The 26,298-nt window shown below is 48.8% G+C and overlaps 1 protein-coding gene across 3 annotated transcripts in view; it reads left to right on the top strand.

The window, feature by feature from the left end:
* The first annotated feature begins 292 nt into the window (after positions 1–292).
* LOC122391331 (transmembrane and coiled-coil domains protein 2-like) overlaps positions 293–26,298 on the top strand; it is a 50,650-nt gene continuing 24,644 nt past the window's right edge. For 2 of the 3 annotated variants that reach the window (XM_043385132.1, XM_043385133.1), the window contains exon 1: positions 293–504. Coding sequence is in view for 1 of the 3 variants with exons in the window: in XM_043385131.1 (XP_043241066.1) it covers positions 15,859–15,874 (16 nt within the window). In the remaining 2 variants the exon portion in view is untranslated. Of the gene's footprint in view, positions 505–15,774; positions 15,875–26,298 lie in introns of those variants that run through there. The other variant, XM_043385131.1, reaches the window with a different exon arrangement.

The raw sequence follows: 26,298 nt of genomic DNA, 5'->3' as shown, positions 1-26,298 counted from the left end.
GTTAGCAGTATCTGAATTGTTAAATGTTCAGCGTTCATTGTTCACACCTTGGCGCGCGTCAGCTGGTTAATTCACTGCGTTTTTCTATAATTTAGCTGCTGTTTAAGGATCTAGATTTCCCTAAAAGGCAAACCTTGATGCATTCGCCAAATTTGTTGTTTGTGGAGAGTTTGAGTTGTTGTTTGGGACGCCGGTGAAAACAGGGCGCCGCAGGGCATATTAGTCACGTGGTATTTGGAACTGCTCCCCCTCCGTGGGCCTTCTACATCCCAAACGTCACGTGTAAATTTCACGAACCTTGATCAAATCGCCCCAGGCGCCCTGTTTTCACCGTCGTCCGTTGTTTGTTGTGTGAGTGGAAGGAAATTTAAATGGAATTCTAATTCAATTCAACTGTAAACACTGGTTGCGATCAAGATTTTGGCTTTGGATGCTTAAAAGGCTGAGATAAATTCTTTTTTCATGGTTTTCAGCAGAAGCTCATTACAAAAGGGATCAGAAAAGGTAAGGATGTTGAAGGATCAGTATTGCAGTGATCCTTTGTGAATGAAGGTAATTTTAAATTCCATGTAAGGATCCATGCAAAGATCATTTGTTTGTGCCCTATAATCAATTTCCATGGGTTGTGTGTCCATTGATTCAAAGTTTTTTCCTTGAAGCCTTGCCAGCATTATTGATTCAAACTTTTTCAGATAAAAAATGCCAAAAAAGATGTGTTTGGGTTGTCTCCCAGTCAAAACTAAATTAAAGTAGGTGGGTTAGTGGGTTTTATTGTAAGGCGATCATTTTAGTCCCTACTAGGACATTGTCCAGCTAGGGACGGTCTGATCAGGGACCATGGTTATCCCAATCCTGTAGCTGATATTGGTACTCAGCAGCCATCTGAAATTAGCCTTAACATGTAGACACGATTGATCGATTGGCTTCCCACAGTATTTTTCTTATATTCTCACTTATTCTGACACATGTTGGTTTATTTGTGCTGTTTCAATTAAAATAGATATACAACTTTGACTTACCCCAAATAAGCTCTTTGCTACAGCTTGATATTTCATGCTTAACCCTATTCCTGGCGGGGGGGGGGGGGCCTCAGGAGCCCCCCCCTGAGGTTTTTTGGTTATATCTCCCAAACGCGTTGAGCTAGGAAGCTCAAATTTTCTGACTTTTCCTAAAAGGCTTCTATGCAACATGTCTGAAAATTTTGAGTTGATCTGACCTCAGGTCAGGTCACCAGAGGCGGTTTGGTGACGCTACCTCAGAAAAGTTTGCAATCACGCCAGAGCTAGAGTTTTTGACCGATCAATTTCTTCTCTTCAGGGTTTAGTAAGGGTACCAGTATGTGCAATTTGTATATCTCGGAATTTTGATATCGGTGACCTAAGGTCAGGTCAATTTCGCGACCTCCCCATTATAAGTCAATGGGGGAAAAATCAACTCCCTGTTTTTACCACTAAAACGGGTCGGAATGGCCCCATATACCATACATGACTTCATATACGATCAACCTTCACTACCTTGAGGTCTGTTTTGCTGTTGGGCAGCTGTGAGGTCATGTGACGTCATCAAAGGTCACCAAAGGTTTTTGGCCAATAACTCCGTACAGGAACAAGATACAGACGCGTGGATGGTCTCATTGTGTTCAGCTCGTCAAGACGCATCGAATGATATACATGATGACCTCGAGGTCACGTGACCTGAGGTCAACCTTTGACCTTGACCTTTCGAGGTCAACATATATATCATTCGATGCGGATTGACGAGAGGATCACGATGATGCCCTTAGTTTGTTCCTATCTTGACTAATTCGAAAGTTATTCGAGAAAAACTCTCTCCATATCTAGTGCCGCCATTTTGACTTTTTTGACCCCTGTGACGTCATCTTTGACCTGACCTGAAAATGACCTTAGTAAAAATTGTAGATCTTGGCCGTGCGTATCCGATGCCGTTTACCGCTTGTCGCTATCTTGCTTCGTTCTCGAGATCTCAGGGGGGGGGGGCCGAATCGGCCCCCCCGCCAGTTTCTTGTCCCGGCGGAGCCCGCCAGGAATAGGGTTAAGATGATCCAGATCAGAAAAGAAAATGTTAAATGCTAAGAACATGAATTTTAAAGATATTTTTATATAGGAAGAACTATTTTCCATCTTTGGTAGAGGCTAGTGGTGTCAATTTAAGAAAACCTTTGTCCAAAGTCCGTCCGATGTCCAATGCTTACGTCGAATATCCGTCCAAAAATGTCCAAGCCAGCCATTTGTCCAAAGATGTCCGAGTCTCCGACACCTACGCAATAGTTAACACTCAACACTGTTATTTAATTTGCTTTTCATGCACTGTTACCAGCTCAAAAGTGCTAATCATATGGAAAGCTGAGCTTTCTAATAGCCAATCAATGTTAAACACGATTACTTTTTAAAAATGTTGAGGTGTAGCAAGCGATTGTCCAAAGTTGTCCAAAGCCTGCTGCCACTGTCCAACCGAATTCCGAATTGGACATTGGACAAAATCGGAATTCCGAAGATTCAAGTTCCGATTGACACCACTAGTAGAGGCTAAATAGGATTTGCAGCTGGCAGCAGAAGCTTATTACTAGTTGACCAATCATATTGCATAGTTCAAAACGGAACCAACTGTATCAGTATGCTGATTGGCTGTCAATTAGCCTATGCCAGAGGTGACTACACTCTTCCATAAGGTACCACATTCCTCTGTAAGGAAATGGTTTGGGATCTAAAATCATTATATCCTTGGCTAGGGTGATTGATGGAGTGTAAAAGCTTTAGAATTGTGCTAGTCTCAGCTCAAGGTACAAAACTGCTAGGTATTCCACTTCAAAACCCCATGCTAAAAGTGGTTAGTTTCCTTTGAAGCAAAACTTTGGTTAGGTTCTTTAGTGCTGTTGCATGGAACATTGTAAAATAAAATTGAAACAAAAAATATTTTTCCTGATAGATATGAAGAAGCATAAAATAGATACAATACAGGTATTGAGGAATGAGGACATTTTGGTGAGCTTTTGGTACAGGTACTAATCAAACCATGAAATACAAGGTGACAAATTCCCACAAAATTTGTTGTGCTCTTGTGCATTATCTTAAATATTCATAGAGGTTAAAACTGATAAAAACACATGCCCTTTCCTTTCATTTTTGCTATGTTTAAGCATTGATTTTAAAGGAAAAGGGCCACCTTCGTGAAATATGAAGATATCGTTGTTTTTCATTTTGACACACGGACGTATAATTAAAGGAAAAGGGCCACCTTTAACATGGGAATTGAAACTGAGATAGCCATCTTGTAGCCCGTGTCCGAAAACCTACTTGTTTACCTCCTTACGGCCGATTTCGGCCTCCATTCGTAGATATCGGCAATTTTAAAAGAAAATACGCCAGGAATGCGTTCTTATCCAAGGAATGCGTTCTTATCCGACAATACAGCCACCCGCGGCGAGGCTTTGGTTTTTTACCAATCAGCTCCAACCAGCTCAGCTTTAACCAATCAGCTTATCTGACACAATCCGACGAGTCTGTCTTCTGAACGCTGACTGGCTTGAGTGTGACGTCATCGCTATGCCATCATACAGTAGGTGCCGTAGAGAGTATCAACATAGTACCAATATGTTAAATAGTTTTAAATACTTTTTCGCGAATTGTGCACTTCTGGCACCAGTTTTAAAAAGAAAATGAAAAATAATAATGTCAAAATGAAAAACAACGATATCTTCATATTTCACGAAGGTGGCCCTTTTCCTTAAAACTGGACCCGCAACCACCTCCATTCAGGTGAAGCCGACAAGGCGCCATTTTACGTTGCCAAAAACCCGTGCTCTGGAAGGTCTACGAACCATTACAATTGGAATTGCGTCTATTTTTTTTTTCAACTTCTAGCCATTTATTTGATCATTTGACCACCATTAACCACGCAAAACAAACACACACAAACATTACATACAAAATTACAACATAATATGACACACATAGCTTAAAGGAAAAGGGCCACCTTTAACATGGGGATTGAAACTGAGATAGCCATCTTGTAGCCCGTGTCCGAAAACCTATCTGTCAACCTCCTTACGGCCGATTTCGGCCTCCATTCGTAGTTATCGGCAATTTTAAAAGAAAATACGCCAGGAATGCGTTCTTATCCCAGGAATGCGTTCTTATCCGACAATACAGCCACCCGCGGCGAGGCTTTGGTTTTTTACCAATCAGCTCCAACCAGCTCAGCTTTAACCAATCAGCTTATCTGACACAATCCGACGAGTCTGTCTTCTGAGCGCTGATTGGCTTGAGTGTGACGTCATCGCTATGCCATCATACAGTAGGTGCCGTAGAGAGTATCAACATAGTACCAATATGTTAAATAGTTTTAAATACTTTTTCGCGAATTGTGCACTTCTGGCACCAGTTTTACAAAAAAAATGAAAAATAATAATGTCAAAATGAAAAACAACGATATCTTCATATTTCACGAAGGTGGCCCTTTTCCTTTAACAGCTTTACTAACAGACCTTTTAACAAAAAACACAAAACACAAAACCAAACAAAGCAAAAAAGAAAAGAAAAAAAATAAGCAAACGAACCCAAATAAAAGTGACGACATACGTAAGCAGTTCGGATCAACTAATAACGGCATTCGTGACCCTCCACAGGGCATCATATCTATCCATTTTGTCATTTATTTGCGCCACATGCTTTTCCATAAGACTGTACTGTTGCAGCGTGCTGATAAAGGTCTGGAAGGTTACCGGTCGGTTACTAACTCTACAATTCCAAATATACTGTTTGGCTACCAAAATCAGTAGATTTAAGCGATCAACAAAGTGAGCTTCGCCTTCGACCCCGCATATTATCTGTTGTAGAGACAGCTCCTCTCTTACCCTGAATCTGTCCTTCAACTGACGCCAGAAACTCGCCACTACCTGACAATGCCAAAAAAGATGTCCAATAGATTCTTGATACATTGGACAACTCCGACACTTGTTTGTTTCAATTAGGCCATACATATACAGACGCTTATTCGTGGGTAAGAAACGATGTAAACACTGATATTGCAACCATCTTAACTTTCGATCTTCACTAATTGCGTACACAAAGTTAAATGCTCTATCCCAATCATAAGTTGCTGGTAACCCCAGTTCTTCCTGCCACTTAATGCATGCAATCGGCTTCGCCTGATTTTCTCTGATAATTTTCAGATACGCCCATCTTACTACTTTCTTTGTTTCTAATAGTTCTTGCGTGACCTTATTTCTGACCCTTGTGATAGGCTCCTCTACGTTCAGCAGTTCACGCCAATTCTCGGGGATTGTCCTAATCAACGATTGACATGGTAATGGGTGTAAGTCGTACTTTAATGCCAACTCATTTGCAGACAACATTCGATGTCTATCGTAATCGTACAAATCGCTCACTTTGACCATTCCCTTAGCAATGTATACACTTCTCCTTATCCCCTGAATTTTCTCTATTCGTATATTTCTATTGAACCATATCACTTCATTAAGCACATCGCCAGCTGTTAGGGATTCTTTTGTAGCTACTTCTCGCCAGGCTAATACGGTTTCTCTCCAAAAACTATTACTCACGCGCCCCTGTACCTGTCTTAGGTCAGGGTTGCATTGGAATATACTGACATCGCCGTTAACCGTCAAAACTGGGCTTATAACCTTTTTCCAACAAGAAACATTATCTTTGTCGAGATATCGTTTGACCCATCCAATCTTCAGACTTTTTACTACCGTCAAAACATCTGGCACCTTTAGGCCTCCTTTTTTGTATTCCATTTTGAGAACTTCTTTCTTAACCCTAGCTCTTTTCTTGCTCCAAATGAACTGGAAAATAATATCATCTATACGTTTGATCATATCGGCTCTTGGTTGTGGGAGTACAGACATTACGTAAATTAATTGCGACAATGCGACAGATTTGACCAAATGGATCTTGCCATATGGCGTCAATCCTCTTTGCAGCCACGGGTTAAGACGTTGTTGCAATTTATCAATCCATGGTGTGTCAAAAGTGGAAATAGCCGCCCGGCTTTAGTTCGCCAGCCTTGTCAATAGATGGCAGTACCACAATATGGGCAGCGGATCGTGCAATTGACGTCAAATTTTCGTTATCTGCTAAGAATTGAATGGCGGATCTTTTCATGCAAGAATCAAGTAAATCGGTCCACAACTTTTCTAGCAACAGAGATATGAAGTCAAACATCCTGCCAGAGCGGCGGCACGGCGGCCGGCGGCGGCCGCTACGCGCCGCCTGGGAGACTGGCGGCGCTGAACGGTTCCGACTTGGCACTGCACTAAAACCTGTTAACTGCTTGGAATAGTTATTATAGCAAAATTTTCATTCAAGTGAGGAATAACCAAGGGCAGGAAGTATGTATGCTTGTGTGCGTACTGTGTAAGCCAAGAAACTGCATTAGCAGATACTCGCTAATATTAGATCCAGCCAAGTCCAAACGCATACCAGGGGCTGTATTTCTGATGGGTCAACAATATTTATCGTTCGAGGGCGGATACAGTTTTAACAATACAAAGAATATTTTTGCACAGCTCTATTCCTTGAATAATTCTCTTCAACGCCTCATTCCTAGTTAAGCGAATTAGCCCACCCTTGTTGAATAAATAAGGCGATTTCGCCACAAGGTCGCGGAAAACCGACCGAAAACGGCCGCGCTCAACGTTAATTTGGGCATGCAGACTCTTAAAAACTCGCATTGGGCGGGTAGGGTTTCCCAGGTATTGGCTCCAAAACACCGTATTCGGCTCCGGAATACGTCCAAGTGACCCGCCTCGTTCCTAGTTAAGCTCTAATTAGATCAAGTGACTCATAAGGAGCGAAAAAGCGACAAAAAGCATGAATTTCCCTATGGCGGCGGGCTGCCGGGTTGCCAGACGGCGCACCGGCTATTTCCACTTTTGACACACCATGTTATTTGTATAATTTTTCTGCAAGATATCCTCCTGGAGTTCGGTATCAATTAGCAAGCCTAAAATCTCGATCGGCTCCCTCGTCCATTTCAAGCCAATTTCTTCGCAAATGAAGTCTTTTGTCTGTGATTCATTGCCAATCCACGTGCAGTGGGTTTTATGTTTATTTAACTTCAATCCCGACACTGCTTCAAAACTATCGAAGGTCGCTATACACTGTCTGAGTGAGTTCGTTGTTCCGTCCAAAAATACCGTAAGATCATCAGCGTAAGCTGTAACCTTCACAGTGATGGAGCCCGACAGGTCCACCCCCTTGACCTCATCGTTATTTCGTAATGTGCGAATGAGGGGCTCTATACACAACAAAAACAGGTAACAACTCAGTGGGCAGCCTTGCCGTAGTCCCCTTTTAATCACATACGGCTCAGACAAAAAGCCGTTTACTTGGACTCTAGCCGTAGGGTAATGTTCAGGCAGATCGGTATACAGTATATCTATCCACTTTTGGAAATTTGGTCCAAACCCGTTCCTTCGAACTACCTCTTTGAGATAAGACCAGCTCACGCTATCGTACGCTTTTTGCATATCACATGCCAAGAGTAAAGCAGAAATCTTATTCTCTTTACACTGTTGTATAGTATCCAGAATTAATCTGACATTTTCACCAATGTATCTCCCTTGTATAAACCCAGTTTGGTCTTCATGAATCAAGTCCTTAATCACATTCCTCATCCTTAAAGCAATCGCTTTCGTTATTAATTTGTAAAGAACATTTAATAGACTGATCGGTCTTAGATTTTCAACGTGCCTCCTATCTTTACCTCTCTTCGGGATCAGTATAGTTATACTTTTTTTCATCTCTCCGGGCATTTTACCTGTATCTAAGATCTCGTTTACGGCTTGTGTAATCAAAACCCTGAATTCTGACCAGAACGTTTTAAAAAATTCAGCAGTATACCCGCATGGTCCCGGAGAGCTACCATTCTTCATTGAAAACAGTGCTTGCTCTAACTCACTCGAATCAAAACGACTTTCACACCCGTCCCGTTGTCTCTCTGACAGTGAGGCAGTGTCGTTCAAAAAATTGGTGTAGCACTGCTCAACGTGCTCCGAATCATAAAGCTTTGCAAAAAATGTCCGGCATTCCTGCAATATTTCATCCCGGTCTACGGTGACTTCTCCTCTCTTTGTGCCATAATTTGACATGACCATAGCTTTACAAACGTTATGTGCAGCACTTCTCACAGGCAAACCATGAAAGTATTTCGTACCTCGCTCTGCGTGCATACGCCACCGAATTTTCGCGTTCCACATGTTTTTATCAGTCATTTTACTTACCAGACTTTCCAGCTGAGCTCTTTTCAGTTCTAACCTATCCTTATCATCCTCATCTAAAGTATCTAAATTGCTCATGTAGTTTATCTCTTCATCGAGCTGCTTAAACTCTTGCTCTCTCTGCTTTTTTTGGGTGGCTGCATACTTAATAATATCACCTCGTAAAACGCATAAAGTTGTCTCCAGTAACAAAGTTCTGGGAGTGCCTATCGTGTCATTGTCCGCAATTATCATCGGTACTCGTGCTTTAACCATATCTTGAAATTGTCTGTCTTTAATGAGGTCTCTTTTACACTTCCAGTAAGATTTTCCTATCTCGCTTCCCGTAACCTGCATCTCCAACACAACCATTCTATGATCTGCCAAAAAACCGTCAACTATTCTCGCTTCCGTTTTACCATCCCCATACAACACTGATTCACTCACAAGGAAAAAATCTATCCGAGACCTGCTTCTACCATTTTGACGAATGTATGTGTAATCACGTTTGAATGGATTTTGCTCCCTCCATATGTCTATAACATTATATTCATTCATAATTTGCTCGACAGCTCTTTTGCAACGATCATTATTAGAAACATCCCTACCGGAGGTTTTTCTATCTAAGTTCCTGTCAAATCCAAAATTAAAGTCACCCCCTATTACTAATTCATCGATTTGATGTTCGTTCAGTTTTGCGTGCAAATTCTCATAAAACTTCGGATCATCGATGTTTGGTCCATATAGGGTCACTAAAGTCATAGATACACCTTGAGTCTCTATGTCTACTATGAGATACCTTCCGTTGGGATCTGCTTCTACAAGTTTCATCTGCATGGCTGCCCCCGGTCTCAGTAAAATGCACACACCCCTGCTCCTTATGTCGCCGTGTGCAAAATATCCATCTCCCCCCATTCGTTTAACCACCTTGCAGAATCTCTCTCCTCTGAATGAGTTTCTTGTAGCATGTATATGTCTGCATTTTTCTTTTTGAGCCAGGTAAACATCTTTCGCCTTTTTGGTCCTCTTTCATGTGTCCTCAATCCATTCACATTTAACGATACTACTTTAAGCATTTTGAGTTTAATTTATTTTTCCCTTAACCTTCCAGACCTCCTATCGCCGCCCGTAAGTTGTCGTATTATCATCTCGATGCCCTCCGAAGTCAGGCAAGGGCAATGATATAGCGCTATACCACCGTCGTTGCCGGCCTGAGAGCAATTCGTCAAACAAAAAGTCTCCCTGGTACTACGCGCACGTTGTGCCGTTATATCCGTAGGCCTTATGCGTGACATACATGATCCGATTGAAATAACACAAAACAAAAATGCAAACACTTTCACTAACCGCAGAAAAAATCCCGACATCGCGAGACCGTGCCCGTGGGCCGGTTACCCGAAAGGCCCAAACATCTTGTACCAGAACCCCCAATGTAGAAAACACAAGTCGCGAGCTAACAGTGTAAGAAATCTCGTCGTAATCCACACCATCCTTATGTTTAACCCCCTCAAATATTACAAATCTTCAATATACCCAGTAATCAAAATCCCACCTCAAGGCTGGAGTACCCAGCTTCCATTCACTCAGTCCGCCACAGTTCTGCCCGAGGTCGTCCCACCCGGCCGGCCCGGGGCAGCGGCATCCGTCTCGCCCGACGCACTAGCCGGCCGATCTGCGCCGCCGCCCCGAGGAGCGGCCCCCGTCGAAGTCGATCCACCAGCGCCGGCCAGGTCCGCCCGAGCCGCCACCCGCGCGGCCGCATCCACGCCGCCCCACCCGGGCGCCGAAACACTGCCACCTGTCTTACTTTTCCCCGCCGGTGGGCGCTCCCCTGCGGTCGGGTTACACGCGGTTGAGGTGTCATTGTCCGCACCCGGCCCAGCAGAGTCGATCGCCTCAGCTGGAGATCCATTAGGGGTCGAGTCTTCAGAGGTGACGTCATCAGCCCGCCTCCCGGACCCGCCGTCACCCCCACCGTCTCCTCCCGAGTCAGCAGCAGCTGTACCGCCACCGAGAGAGATGACGTCATCGGTCCGTGGCGATCCGAGGGGCCCGGACAACCAAGCTGTCAGCCCGACACCAGACGACCCCGCCCGGGGCTCCACAGGTCGGACATGGCCATGGGGCGCGCCACCAGCCGCCGGCAGGGGCGAGTCCAGCACCTCGGCGTCCGGCGGCACTGGCCGGCGCTGCTCCCACTCTGTCCCCGCCGGTCGCGCCCGGCCCGCCCGAGGAGTCTGTCCCGGCGGCCTCTCTTGTCCGCTGCTCCCCACCTCTGTCCGCCGGCCGTCCCGGGCGCGCCCCTGGCCTCGCCCCTGCGTGCCCGCAGCAGGATCGCCGGACTGCGCGTCCCGAACGAGGTCCGCCACCGCCTCCAATGATGAAGCCCTGCGTGGAAAATCCTGGAACGACAGCTTGTAAAATACTTTTCCGCCCTGAGTGTGAACGGAAAATATCTTGCCGTCCCTCCTAGCTCGCAGGAGGGCTTGGAATATCTCCTGGCGCCTTTCGGTCAGCGATTCTTGCACATATAAATCCTTTCCCCTCAGCCTGCTTTTGAGTTTCCACACCTGTTCCTTGTCGGATCCTGGCCCTGTGCGGTTAAATTTCACAACAATTTTACCGCTTTGAATCCGATGTGCACGATTGATTTGCTCGTCATTTAAACGGTAGCCCATATGATGCTCCAGGAGCTTACGCACAATCAGAGCACAATTTTCGTCCGACCGGCTTTTGGGGATAGTTTTCCCACTGAAAACAAGCAGGTCTAGCCTAGAGTGCTGCTCTGCGTTATCGCAGCGGTCCTCTAGACGCCTCAGGTGCTCAGAAATTGACTCCAGCCCCGCAACCGCTCTCCTGGCCTCAGACTCTGCTGCGCCGGCCTTGGCGCTTGCTGCTGCCACCGAATCCAATGCGAACTCTACGGCATGCTCAACAGCAGCGAGTCTTGCTTCTGACCATCCTTTAAATTCTTCCCTCAAGCTACTCAGCTCTGATTTAATATACTCTTTCAGGCCACCGATTTCTTCACTAAGCCCACTCACCTGCTTATCGGCTGGGCTTCCTGGACTCGACATCTTCTTTCGCTTTGTCATCCCGACACCAAAATCAACTTGTCCACCAACAACGCCAAACTGATCAGTGCTCAACTGCTCACACTCGCCTTTTCATCACAGATGGCCCCGGTCACCGGCCACACGAGCTACCCCTCAGCCACGCATTCCTCCCCTCGCGCCGGCTGCGGGTCAAGGTCGACCGCTCGGGACGGCGGTCAGCGCCCATCTCTTGGAATTGCGTCTAAACGGATGATCGGATCGAGATGCTGGTGGTACCGTTCGATGGGTAATGCTTTGAGGCAGGTGATGATGCATGACACAGGTCATTCGGTGTCACGTGGCGCGTGCCACGTGCCGACAAAGTCGGGAAGGGCAAAAACTTTTAAGCGACGCTCCAAATTAAACGGTGGACGGCACAGTTGCCAAATTCACAGGTCACATGTCCCGGTGTTTGACCATTACCATATGGTATGCTCGGCAGCAGGGGGTGCAGAATGCACGCGCCAGGGGCGAAAAACATGTTTTGAGGATGCATCCTCCGATTCCGGAAAACCTTGACCTAGGCACACCAAATTTGGCACACTGACACTACTGGACGAGCGCTTTAAGGCGCTGTGCAAATAGATGTGCTGGGGTACACGGTGCACGTGCTGTGCACGTGCAAACCTTTTGATGTTGCACTCTGTGTCACATATACGGGCAGAGCGGGTAGCGCTAACAAGCTCAAAGTGCCAAATTTACACAGGCCACCCAGAATGCATTCCAGCATAGTTATTGAGCATATCTATCTCCTGGTGGACCCCAAAGGTGCGCTCTGCACGTGCAAAAAATTATCCGCGCCGGACGGTGGGGATGCTTGGACACCCCATGTAGGTTTATGTAAATATATCTCGAAAACGGCGTTGTGGAGCGCCGCCGTTTTTAGCACACCCTTTCATGCATCTTTTTTACGCATGCTGCATAACTTTCAGACCCAGGTCACTCAAGGTTAGGTCACCAGGTTACGTCCAAGTGGCCTTACCTTAGGAAAAGTTATAATGCCCGTCATAGCTACACAGACTGAACAATCGGTCTAAAACGTTGGCGACGATTATTACGAGCACCATATACTATATAGGTATACGTAAAGTATCTTATCCATAGTAAAGTATCTTATCCATAGTAAAGTAGCTTATCCATAGTAGGTGTCCACCACCACTGATGGCGTCGTAACATGTTACGAATGCACTAAAACTATAACTTCTTAAATGTTGAACTGAATGCTAAATTCGAAATCAAATCAGCTCCAAAAACTGTCCTAGAAACATGTAAAACTCGAAAAGGTGAACCAAGGTCATTAAAGGTCAGTGACCTTGACCTAATTTTCGCGTGACCTTGACACCCACCAATCACCATATTGCATGTGACCAACATCACATCACATGTTTGAACGCTTGAAACCACGAAAAGACAGCAAACGCGCTGCTAGTGCGCGCCGACGTACGCCGAATCACGATTCCGGCCAAACGTGGTCTCGTAATAATAACTTAATATCAGATGCTGATTTACCGCTCCTCAGTCAAGTTGGAGCCCTTTCTTCTTGGCCGCGGTCACCGGTCCAGGCCACCACATAATCGTATTACACCGCGCTTGCTCAATGCTCAGTTCGTATTGTAAAAGCACTGCGGCACAGCATAGATGCAGGCGCTCTGCTACTGCCATCTATGGGTGAAAGATGAAGATAATGGTTATTGCGGTACAGTATCACTACAGGCGCAAACAACCTGGAAACAAAGATGCCTATTCTTTGCTATCGGGCGATGGTAGCGTAAATTTGCGTTGCTGGGTAGCTAAAAGTTTTGGAGCCCGAATTTGACAAAAGAAATGGTTTGCCGTTTTAAAGACCGTATCAAACAATCTGCGGTTACTCTCAATTCTTGCTTTGAGATAATTGGTGATTTGTTTATCAAACTGTGGTACTAGCTATTGCCAGCACATAACGAACTTCTTCAGGCGACACCGCTCGTCTATGTTTTGTGTCCTTTGCCTCACGTGAGGGTGATAGGTACCTACTGGAGTAGGCAAAAGTGATATCATCTCCCATTTTCAAATGGATCAGCACCTAAATGGTGAGCCGACCAGGGGGACCGACGAACGTTGTTGTTGTCGTCATCATTGACCATAGGTGGCCATCGACCATCGACTATCGACCATCGACTATAGGCCAACGTTTTAGACCGATAGTTCAGTCTGTGTAGCTATGACGGGCATTATAACTTTTCCTAAGGTAAGGCCACTTGGACGTAACCTGGTGACCTAACCTTGAGTGACCTGGGTCTGAAAGTTATGCAGCATGTGTGAAAAAGATTCATGAAAGGGTGTGCTAAAAACGGCGGCGCTCCACAACGCCGTTTTCGAGATATTTACATAAACCTACATGGGGTGTCCAAGCATCCCCACCGCCCGGCACGGATAATTTTTTGCACGTGCAGAGCGCACCTTTGGGGTCCACCAGGAGATAGATATGCTCAATAACTATGCTGGAATGCATTCTGGGTGGCCTGTGTAAATTTGGCACTTTGAGCTTGCTAGCGCTACCCGCTCTGCCCGTATATGTGACACAGAGTGCAACATCAAAAGGTTTGCACGTGCACAGCACGTGCACCGTGTACCCCAGCACATCTATTTGCACAGCGCCTTAAAGCGCTCGTCCAGTAGTGTCAGTGTGCCAAATTTGGTGTGCCTAGGTCAAGGTTTTCCGGAATCGGAGGATGCATCCTCAAAACATGTTTTTCGCCCCTGGCGCGTGCATTCTGCACCCCCTGCTGCCGAGCATACCATATGGTAATGGTCAAACACCGGGACATGTGACCTGTGAATTTGGCAACTGTGCCGTCCACCGTTTAATTTGGAGCGTCGCTTAAAAGTTTTTGCCCTTCCCGACTTTGTCGGCACGTGGCACGCGCCACGTGACACCGAATGACCTGTGTCATGCATCATCACCTGCCTCAAAGCATTACCCATCGAACGGTACCACCAGCATCTCGATCCGATCATCCGTTTAGACGCAATTCCAATTGTAATGGTTCGTAGACCTTTCAGAGCACGGGTTTTTGGCAACGTAAAATGGCGCCTTGTCGGCTTCACTATCTTCCATAGGAGGTCCATTGGGATCGTCAGTCCAGTTTATTTATACGTCCGTGTTTTGACATTATTATTTTTCATTTTCTTTTTAAAACTGGTGCCAGAAGTGCACAATTCGCGAAAAAGTATTTAAAACTATATAACATATTGGTACTATGTTGATACTCTCTACGGCACCTACTGTATGATGGCATAGCGATGACGTCACACTCAAGCCAATCAGCGTTCAGAAGACAGACTCGTCGGATTGTGTCAGATAAGCTGATTGGTTAAAGCTGAGCTGGTTGGAGCTGATTGGTAAAAAACCAAAGCCTCGCCGCGGGTGGCTGTATTGTCGGATAAGAACGCATTCCTGGGATAAGGACGCATTCCTGGCGTATTTTCTTTTAAAATTGCCAAAAACTACGAATGGAGGCCGAAATCGGCCGTAAGGAGGTAGGCAGATAGGTTTTCGGACACGGGCTACAAGATGGCTATCTCAGTTTCAATCCCCATGTTAAAGGTGGCCCTTTTCCTTTAATGAAAGTTAATGTGGAAATTGAGTCATGGGTAATGGGTATTGAGTCGACATTGATATGGTGTGCCATTGTTTCCCATTGATATTTTGGTACTCTTCAAATCTAGGCTGTTAGAATGAGTTAAAAGGCAATGGTAGGTATGGTAGTTACATTTAAGACTATAGGTACAAATGTGTCAATGTTAAGCATTTCTAATCTGAATTTCAGCTTATTTTATTGTCTGATTGTGTGGCCATTGACAATAATGGGTTACTTATTTCTTTGCATGTTGTTGTCAATGTCAAGCAACCCATCGATTTTTTTTTTGCTGCTCCATTCGTAATGTTTTTTCCCGTAATTGCTGTTTTGCAGAATTAGGACACAAGTCAGTCCTAATTTTGTAGCCACTACCTATGACATAGGGGGCATCTAAAGTTCTCTGCTTCACATCCCATGGCCGTCACTTCACGCCAGGCTAGACCGGCGTGCTCTGGCCAGCCTCTCTAACGTCGCTCTGCTGTCACCTGCCGGGCCCGTGCTGTTTGGACTCCAGTGGGCCATCGCGCCTGTGTCGTTCCAAGCCCATGGCTGGCGAGGGGCGAACGTCTGATGTCGCTCTGCTGTCGCCTGTGCCGCTTTGGACCTTGTCTGCCGTGCCTGCTCTGCTTTGGCCCGTCTCGTGTCTGTGCCGTTCCATGCCGTCAAAGGCTGGCGGGTGGTGGGCGTCTGCCCAGGCGGTGCGGGACGCCGTCGGGCGGCCCTCTGATCTGGCCGGTGTGTGGGCGCCCTCCGCCGCCGCCGCCGCCGCCGCCGCCGCCGGGTCCGCCCAGGTCTGCCGCTCGCCGCCTCTCGCGTCAGTACGGGGCGGACGGTCGAGCGGTGAAGGTGGTGTCGCGGCGCGGCGGCAGCGGCGGCGGCAGCGGCAGCGAGGACGGAAACCATGGTGGGATCGTCAGGTAAGCACAGAGCAGTGCTGGACAATGGGATCGGTCGGTTTTTACTGGAACGGAGGTTATGAGGGGTAAGCGATGGTCCGGTCCGATATTGTCCCTGACTTCTGCAATGAGGCGCTCCGTAACATGACGAAAATGGCGACGGATATGGGATATTCTTTTCATCCAGGTCGGCTTGCTCACGGCAGCTGCAGTGCCTGCTTTCTCGATCTGCGTTGGGACTTATATTAATTTAATTAATAGATGTGCTCTGTGAATTGAACTCTCTCTCACAGGAAATAGTCGGTTCTTGTCCATTGAACATGATCAATGATCATGATCGACCATGATTGACCATGATAGTGGGTTTCCGACATCTTCTCAGCTTAAAGTCAAATGGTAAAATTATGGAATAGAGTATTTCATCGACAATTCTGATCAGTGCAAGTGTCTGTAAAATAATGAGAACTGTGTATTGGCTGGTGAATAAGATCCTGTGAAACTGATGCTTAGGAATAATGCGCAATGCGCATTCGATCCATCTCCCAGCCTAGCACCGTGTCGCGATGATTGGCTGACAGTTACTATGTAGCTGTGCTTTTGGTCAATATTTCCCGTTCTGCCGGAAATTCCGTGTGGAATTTTGGTTCCAGCCCAGCAACAACTCCGAAACTTTTGTTTGCCGAATGTTCTAGCTCCAGCCGACCTCACTCATGGTCAACAATATTTGTCCGTGCAGCAGGTCAGTATCAGGTTACGGGATGACCTGCCTTTGACCATCGGCCATCCGTGAGGTCGCAAGGTAGGGTCGATGAAGGGCAACTTTTCGTTCCCGAACTTTTAGGGCGGTCGAGTCGGAGAAAACATGAGGCTTGCAGTGGCGCCTGGAGTAGATGGGTGAAACGCGGCAAACAGCGAAATATTGAAGCAAATTTCCGAATGACGAAACCATGAGTCAAGACAGACGGAAGGCATTTCGGACTACATCTGTGCGCCGTCAGGCTCGTACGCCGAAGAGCAGCTGAAAATTCCGATCGTGACGTTCGGAAACCGGCAACAAATGTTATTCGCAATGGCAGATGGCTTGTTCTTTAGTTCTTTAGATGGCAGGGCATATGAAAACAAAGACAACCTTTCATCCGAAATTCATCATAATGCGTATTTCCAAAGTCAAAGTTTAAAAAATAGCGCATAACTGTTGAATGGGAACATCAATAAGCCGTAAAGGGAACTTCGTTTAGACAAGCCTTCATTTGAAGTAAAATACCCGACAAAACCACTGCAAAAACAAACGACCGAGTTTGGGTTATACAAAACCAAGGAGTTCTGCAAAGGACAGCGCTCAATAACCCGGCGAATGTATTGGTACGAGGAATGATGAGCGCTCAAGAACCAACGAAGATGCGCGACATGTGGCAGAAACAGACTGCCGACTCATAAATTCACGAGAAGCTGAAAAATTGCCCCCGGCGCATCACCGCTTGTTCAGGAATGGGATCGTTTTGAAGAGTAAAATGGTGCTTTGGATGTCGCCGCCCTCCTTCATGCTAGAGTGGGCTCCAGCGCTCTCCTAAAGACTCGTGAATAGTGCTCAGGCAATGTTTTGTCTTTCTCTGCTAAAGTTCGTCATCGTGTCGTTAAAGCCAACCCGAATTCTATTCCATGCGTTCTTAGCTTAACCCGCGCCGGGCCGGTGCTCTGAGATTCCGCGCCGGGCCGGGGGGGGGGGGGGTGTCTGAACACCCCCCCCCCCTTCTAACTCGGCTCCTGGGCCACGTAGCGACACGCGGTAAGCGGCAATCGAAAGAACGTCAAAAATAAGGACGAAAACACTTCGGTCATCTTTTGGGTCAGGTCAAAGGTCAGGTCACCAGAGGTCACCAAAGGTCAAATGTCCGCTATTTCAACATTTTGGAAACTGCCAACGGCTATCTCGGGAACCGATAGAGCTACAGCGCCGCGGAAAAGCGCATTCGATAGCCCTTTTACAGACCTTTCTGAGTAATGCTCTCAGATTTGACCTCAGGTCAACGGTTTAGCCTCCAGGGGGCAAAAACTCCAAAAATAGCCGTTTTTACGAAAAACGTTTTTTCGGCAATAACTTTTGACTCAAAAGAGTCATGACATTACTTTTACCACCATCGTGTTCCTCTCGTCGAGACGCGTCGAATGAACTATAATTTGACCTTGAAAGGTCAACTTGAAAATTTGACCTCAGGTCAAGGTCATGACCTGACCGGAAAAGGTCATGTTGCATATCAGTCGATCCGCAACGTCGAGCCGAACACATCTAAGGCGTTTTCAGCGCTCTAGCACGTCTCTATCAGAAGTTATTAGCGAAAAACTGTTAGATTCTGTTCGTGACCTGAGATGACCTCGGGGACATAACGAGGGGTCAGAGTTGCCATTTTCCGGTTCAGTGTGTCCATTTTACCTACATCTCGATGTTTGAGAGTGTCTAGAATAACGCTCGTGCAAAACAGACGCTTTTCAATTTTCTCCCATTGACTTATAATGGAGAGGTCGCAAAATTGTCCTGACCTTAGGTCACCGATATCAAAATTCCGAGATATACATTTTATAGATATTGCTGCTCTAATCAATCGCTGAAAGTTACAAGGCAATCGATCAATCGGTGTAGCTATGACGAGCATTCTTATTTTTTCTGAGGTGAGGTCACTTGGCGTGACCTGGTGACCTGACCTAAGGTGACCTGGGTCTGAAATTTTCACAACATGTGCGGAAAAGATGCACGAACAGGTGTGCCAAAAACGGCGGCGCTCCGCGCCGCCGTTTTTGAGATATCTGCGAAAAACCGCAGGGGGGTGTTCAAACACCCCCCCCCCCGGCCCGGCGCGGGTTAAAGGAAAAATGAAGCCTTTACAACCCCGCTGCTCGAAGTTCTTGTCCTTGACTCAAGTTGGCCCGGGTATTGCTAAAATATAAAACTGCTATCAGGCGAGGTCGCCACATGGGAAACGCTTAGATCACATGGCTGAAAGCCTTCACTCTGCATGCTGTATGATTATATGCATTATACATACGAACTGACATTTCGCGTCAGCGGGGTAGCCGGCAATGTCAACATGTCCTACTTTGAGCTGTGAATAACTCCAATATCACCTCTTCAATCATGAATGACGGCCTGTGAGCGTGGGCTCCTTTGTCTTGGTACCTCGTTGCACGGCAATCACGTCAGAAGCACCACTCAATAGAGGCTGCGTGGGTGGCCGTCGCTAATCACTGCTCTGACTCGGGCAGTGTATCTCGGCGCCACGGCAATCAGTATCGATCCCCGACTCCACTCTCCGGACTTACACGGCGAGTGATGCTGCGCGTTTGGGATTGTTTGCGCCTCTGGGACGCGAACTGCGGCAAACTCGATCGGGTGCGACGAGCGCGGCGCGCGTGGCGGTATGCCGGTCGACGACCATCGATCCAGGGGAGCAGAGCGTATCCTAGCGACTTCGCAGGATGCAGAGACCGCCGCCGGTCGTGATGGGAGACGCGGAATGCGTTTGGCTTGATGTGACGTCAACGACGGACGAATACGAGGTGCTATCAAAAAGTTCCGGGACTCTGCTGTTTTCGTTCGAACGGGGTGACGGGTGGCTACCTGCACATAGGGATATGGACTAGCATTCATTGGGACGTGTCGGTGCAACTTTCGAAGCGCTACGATTATTCAGTCCTGTGCAACGCGTGTTTGAGTGACACCCTCCGGACGCCGTCCTGCGATGTAGACGATGGACCGGAAAATCGAGCAGAGATCGAACATCGAATGTTGTGTGAAAATTGGAAAAACAGCAGCTGAGACACTTATTTTGTAAAGACAGATGTACCGTGACGATGCCCTAAGCAAAACAAGGTGTTATGAGTGGCATGCAAGGTTTAGAAATGAAAGAACCTCACTGGAGGACGATGACAGACAAGGACGACCCTCAACATCTGTAACGTCTGAAAATGTTTAAGAAATCGGACGAATTGTGCGTCAGAATCGTCCGCGATAACTTTCGAAGAGGTGGCTGACATCGCCAGAATCTCATTTGGATCCGCCCAGATCATCTTGACCTCTTATCTGAACATGCTACGCATCGCCGCCAAATTCGTCCGAAGGCTTTTGACTGCGGATCAGAGGCAGGAACGTGTTGAGGTTTGTGAAGATCTGCTTCAACGTGTTCAGGAAGATCCACATGATGTCAAGGCTAATCACAGTTGACGAAAGTTGGATTTTTGTCTCAGCCGTGGTTTTTCCAAGCTTCACACAAAATTTGATGTTCGATCTCTGCTCGATTTTCCGGTCAATCGTCTCCATCGCAGGACGGCGTCCGGAGGGTGTCACTCAAACACGCGTTGCACAGGACTGAATAATCGTAGCGCCTCGAAAGTTGCACCGACACGTCCCAATGAATGCTAGTCCATATCTCTATGTGCAGGTAGCCACCCGTCACCCCGTCCGCACGGAAACAGCTGAGTCCCGGAACTTTTTGATAGCACCTCGTATAGCTGCTGGATGGTTCTCTAGATACGGTATCCGAGAATTGACGTCACTGGTTGGCGTTTTAAAATCAAAGGGCCAGCGTTGAAGCGTGAAATTGTATGAGCTCCATCCGTTTCGGTCCTGGTCTGAATTATGAATCTTTCCGATCAGTAAGAATGTCGGCCAATCCCGACGGGAGCTGGCTCTCGTCGTCTCGGCCGGAGCGCAGAAGTTTGCGACCCTGGTGGATCGCTTTCCGAGTGAGTAGCAGTAGCTATGACTCCGGTCGAGCTGCCCCATCCGAGGATGGTGATCCGATCCGGACTTCTACGGCCCCCGTGTGTCTCCTTCCGAGCGAGTGACCAGCGCGCGATCAGCAGCACGGCACACGGACGGGTCCCGGGCGTCTCCTGAAAAGGGCGGTCGCCCGCTGTCGGCCGCAGCGGTCGTCGCCGCCGTCGCGTCGCCAGCGATGCGCTCGAGCGGAGCGGCGCGCGGCCTGTCTGTGGCGGCTGATCACCGGGCTGCGGCGTATCGTCCCTCGGTGCAGCCGCACCGAATGGTGGCTGTATCACAGCGCTGCGGCACTTGTGACGCGGTGCGGGCGTACCCGGCGGCAGCGATACGGTGCGCGACACGGGTTCAGGTGTCCCGGTACTGGGTTCAGGTGTCCCGGTACTGGGTTCAGGTGTCCCGTCACTTGGTTTAGGTGTCCCACCACTTGGTTCAGGTGTCCCATTATTGCATTGTTGAAAGTGCTGTGGGCACTGGACACTGGAGAGTGGACATATGCCTCGGGTTTTAGCCATTCGGGTTCTATTTCCTGCAAGTTTACTTTTTATTCTTATCGGTCAGGAACTGAAGTGAGAATCATTGAGATCATAAAGGTTCTAATGATTTTCACTATAGTTCGTTTTTCTTAAGTTTGCCCCTCACTGTAAAAGTATTTTTGAACACAGCACGAGAATTGCTAGCTGAATTACTTAGAAAACTGGTTGGCGCACATTGATTTGACCAGATTTGACAGACGATCAATTTGATCAAATTTATTTACTATTTCACAGACTCGTAGCTCGTATTTGCCAATACGTACAGCCCCACAGGGATAGACGACTTCTCAGGAATTATGTCTGAACTAATAAATAAATTGCACGGCGCTTAACATAACGTTAAATCGTCGGTGTTCAAAGCTTATTTTGAAAATATTATTCATATCTACAATACAATGTGCGCCAACCAGTTTTCTCAGTAATTCAGCTAGCAATTCTCGTGCTGTGTTCAAAAAGACGTTTACAGTGAGGGGCAAACTTAAGAAAAACGAACTATAGTCGCTAATTTTGGCATTAAAGGTAAAGGGCGCATTCACCTTCGTTCCGGCATTTTGACGACGATGCTTTATTTTTATTTCTTACCTCGCTAAAGCTATTTTGGAGTGTTCCTCCCAACATCCGCTCGGAGATTCTGTTTGATCCTCAGTGAAAGGAGCTTAATTTGAGGCTCCTAATTACATCCCAGAGCTGTTTGTACCAGCAGTGTTTTGGACGCTTGTAGCTTGTTGCCCTTCAATCCAGAGTCGCAGACCTCGCGCTCGGGCCGGGGAACGCATAGCAACTGTCCTCGAACCTCAGTCATCATCAACTACAATGCTCTGTCGATTATATCTCGCACTAGCTACCTCGAAGGGGGAGGGGGGGGGGGGGCTGGATGCGTTTCTATAACACTCCCTCCGGTCACCGCGCCGGTGCGGTGTTCCCCCGTGTCCCCGGGGCTCTCCGTCCAGCCGTGTCCTATTAGTGTCAGTCCGTCTGTGGCTGTCACGGTGAGGCAGCCGCCGGCACTGACTGAGTCGGTGACCTGTCGGCGGAGCGTGCAGCGCCGCCCCCAGACTCTCTCCCTCCTCTCCCGCTCTTCTTCCACTCGCCGGAGGCGTGTCACTCGGGATTGGAGGGCCCTCAGCCTCGATATTGGAGGGTGCTGGAGTCCAATATAAGACGGGAGAGGCGATTCTGAACTGTGCTGCTTGGGCGGTGTTTTACGTAACTGTTGTTGGTTGGTTTTTTCCTTGCGATGGTCCTTGAACTATAGTTTGAATTAATTTTTTCCCCTTTACCTACATTCCGGATATTTGCTGTGTTTCATGTTTTACTATTACAGACAATTTGCGTCTTTGTTTCGTAGGTGTTTTGCGCACTTCCTGATTGCGTGTATTGTCGTTTCCTCCTAGACATCTCACCCAATCCAAGTATAATTTTAAACCGCAAGCCCTGAATTGGTCGACCAGTTCCGTGATAATTGACCAATTTAGGTGTAGGTAACAAATACAACCACCTGTGCCTGACTCGTGTGCCAGATTGGCAAAACCGTAAATAATGACGAGTGTATTAGCTACTTCCCATGTTTACGAGGCACCACTTCGGGGAATTTCAATTGTGTTTTCTTTGGCGTTCCATGGTCATTAAGTATCGCCAACATCTTTTGTTTCGAGGCTGGTATGTTATGTTTTCGTATTTATGACAATCATTAGACGGGAAAGCACTGGAGAGTGGAGCGTCGGAATACCATTCTGTTCATGCTATACATCCCCTCCTCTCTTTCCGATATCATGCCTCCTGTATTCCTCACCGTGCCCCGTCTGAATGCTTCTGACGCTGTGTGGCCTCTCCCGATCGGTCATTGGCCGCGGCAGCCGTGGCGGCCTTATTGTGTTCCCGTGGCCGTGCGCCGCACAGAGGGGCCAGCGGCACCGCGCGATTGACTGACCTCAATAGCCCGGGGCGGTCGGCACCGCCCGGTGCAGCCGACCGGCACCGCCGCGCGTGGGGGCGGAGATGGGCGGGGAAGAAAGAGGGAGGGGCGGGGCAGGAGAGCAGAGGAGAGCAGGGCAGAGCAGAGGTTTACCACGGTCATCAGGGAGTGGCAAGGAAGAGAACTGGACGATGAGTGAGAACTGAGAGGGAAAGGAGGGAGTGGATAGAGGGGACCATAGCTCGGATTTACCTTTTGTTTGGCCCGCCTCGTATCGTTCACCGCTTCTCCCCATACGGCGGTCCATAAAACTGGGATGTCTGCAAATAACAACCCTCTCATGTATTCCACCGTCATGTGGAGTGAGTTGGCGAGTTTAGAGCCCACCTGTTATTCAATAGTTGGTCCAGCCGCCGCATATTCGTATCATGGGACTGTCAGGCCATAATCACAGAGTGGTTTTGCATTTCGCGGAGCGTAGCTCTGAATATTCTAACCCTTAAGAGCGCAGTTGGTTCTGAAATGTCGGGTGATTGACGCCAGGAATGTGTCCAACGCAGATGTCCGATACTTTAGCGTTTCTTCGACTTCATCAGTCTCTCCCCATCAGCAGTCGGCAGGCACCTGTGACCGATGACAGCATCTGCCAACGGTGCTACTGTGCGACTTTGTGCGCGTTTCTGACTGTGCACGCACGCTGACAGCCAAAGTGCTCCTCCGGTCACAGTTTGACAGTGTGACGCTCCAATGCCAAACGCCAAGCACGTGACGCGCGTAACGCACGTGACGATGCGACGCGTGACCGAACCAACCCAGTTTGTGACGAGGCGTAACGTTTAACAGCCGCGGAAGTGGCACAGGCACGGCCGAAGCACACCCTTCCGTTACGGCTTTTCTTGGTGGCGTTTTTACGGCGGCAGCCGTGTGGGCCGTAACGGCCTCCTTCCGGCTGAAATCGACGGCCGCCCGGGGCACGGCAGGGCACGGCGGGCACACGGTGATGGAGCGCCGTGCCGGCGGCGGCTCCGGCGCCGGTGCTGATGTCACCGCCGTGCTGGTGCGCTGGGAGTGAGCGCCGCTGCAGGCGGGGCCGCTGGTTCGATCAGCGCAGCGCGGAGGCTGCTGGCGAGCTGCGAACGTCACAGTGGGCACTGAGAGTCGCGACAGTGAGCACTGGGAGGTCCTGCAGTGGGTACTGTGAGCCTCTACTCCGACGAACTACTCCGGTGCACACGTGAATGCCTTTTGAACTTTGCATCCGCCCAGACATTGCACCAGACGACGACCTCTGTCCTGTCACGAGACGCGGTGCGCTGCGGTACTTTCAGCGCGGTCCGCGGACAGTTGAACTGTGTTTCCGAGAGGATGTGGCTGCCAGGGTCCTCTCCAGGGACGCCCGAGTCAGACGCCGGCTCTGGCGCCGGCGGCGGGCCTGGTGAACTCTGCGGTGAGTACGACGAGCAGGGCGGTAGGTAACCTTGGCCGGCTGCGTCGCGTTCCCAACCTTGGCGCAGTGGTGAGCAGCGTACGGACGCCTCTTCCGGGGTGATGTTGGTCTGATGGTTTGATATTTCACGTGGCTGTTGAGCTGTTAGGCCCCTGATCTTTCATCTTGTTCGCTGGTCGGACGATCGGCGGGCGTTTTGATACGTTACTGGCTGCCTATGCTTGGTGCGCCAACCCTGTGTTTGCTGGGCGCGGCAGTTGAGCCTGGGCACTCGCTGGGTACGTCAGCTCAGCCTTTGTGACCGCCGCGCTGGGAACTGGTAGCCGGGAGGCTCTCTGGGTCAGCTGGTCAGCGCTAGCAGTGTCTCGTGCTGTCGGACCGTTCCCGGGCCGTCCCGGTGCCGACCGCTTTGGACTGACCCCTTTAACGTGACCGGCGCTGCGGCCCAACTGCCGCTTTCCCAGGCTGGGCCGAGCTGGAGTGGTCGTTTTCGCTGCTGGGCCAGATTCAGAGTGGGCTTTTACAGGCCGTGTCGAGTTCTGCTAACGCGTGCCTGCTGACTCGGCACTAACCTGAGTGCTTGCACTGGGAGCTCCATAACTTTGATGATGTATGTTTTCCTCGCTATGTTCGATGTCCATGAGCGGCAGATTGCTGTTTGTATGCGAACTCCGCGTCATCTGTGCGTACATACACACGCTGTGTTATTTGTGTGCACACCGTCTGCCGCGCTGTCAGTTTTGCTCTGTCGTCTGCGCCGTGGTTATGCACTGTGCGGTGCAGCCCGGGCACGTTCCACGACTGGGTATATTGGCGTCCCGGGGAGAGCAGGAGACGGAGCGGGCCGCCTCGCCGCCCGGGTGCCAGCTCTCGGTCCGCACGCAGCCTATCACCGGCTGGCAGCGCGGCACGTGTACGGCAGCGCCGGCGGAACAGCTGTGCGCGCCCGCTGCCTTTGTCGGAGAGCACAGACGCAGCACGGGGTCGCCGGTACGGCCGCGGCGGATCGATGACGATCCCGACGCGCCGCGGCGAGACTGACGCGGCTGGGACGGTCGCGGTGCGGTTGGGATCCGGATCACACGCGTCGGAAGCGGATCTGATCCCGCCTCTACGCGAAGGCTGGATCGGTGCAACGCGGTGGTGGCTGGGGACGGTGCGGATTTATTATTTATAGACCAGAAATTGGCGTGTCGCTCAGACGGGCGGCAGGTCATTTGCAGCGCCTCGGAAGGCATAACGCGTTAGATTCGGGCAATCATCGGTTTCAGGATGCGGCGCAAGCCTGAAGAAGAGGAGCTTTTGGTGTAATGCCGTCGTTTGGTTAGGTATTTTTGGGCTCTGACGTCATAGCGGTAATCTTCCCGATCTCAGGCATAGCGTGCTGCTGACGGCTAGCTGTGGCTATTTCTGTCTTGCTTCTGATGATAGCACTTAGTTTACATGCTCACGGGCATATTTGTTGCCTTGAAAGTTGGTATGCCAGCAGGTTTAGTTTTTCATTTCAGTTCGTAAATGGCTCGTAAAGTCGTTTTTCTCTGTTGCTTTCCTATTCCTTTTCTCAGTCGGATTTTCCTCAAGCGGGCTGGTTTGTTACCTGAAGCGTGTAGATGCTCTCAAGGGAAACGGAGCATGCAATCCGCAATTTTCGATGGGCGTATTCCACTGCACGCGCTGAGGAAATGACCTCACCGCCGCTAGCTGCTGAATGCATAGTGCAGCTGTGCGGAGCATTTCCTCTGTCAATCCATGCACCATGACATTCCAGTCCTTTGT

Source organism: Amphibalanus amphitrite, unplaced genomic scaffold (assembly GCF_019059575.1).
Source record: "Amphibalanus amphitrite isolate SeventyFive unplaced genomic scaffold, NRLGWU_Aamphi_draft 000432F_arrow, whole genome shotgun sequence".
Classification (NCBI taxonomy): Eukaryota; Metazoa; Arthropoda; class Thecostraca; order Balanomorpha; family Balanidae; genus Amphibalanus; species Amphibalanus amphitrite.
This window is presented reverse-complemented; position numbering and strand designations above follow the sequence as displayed.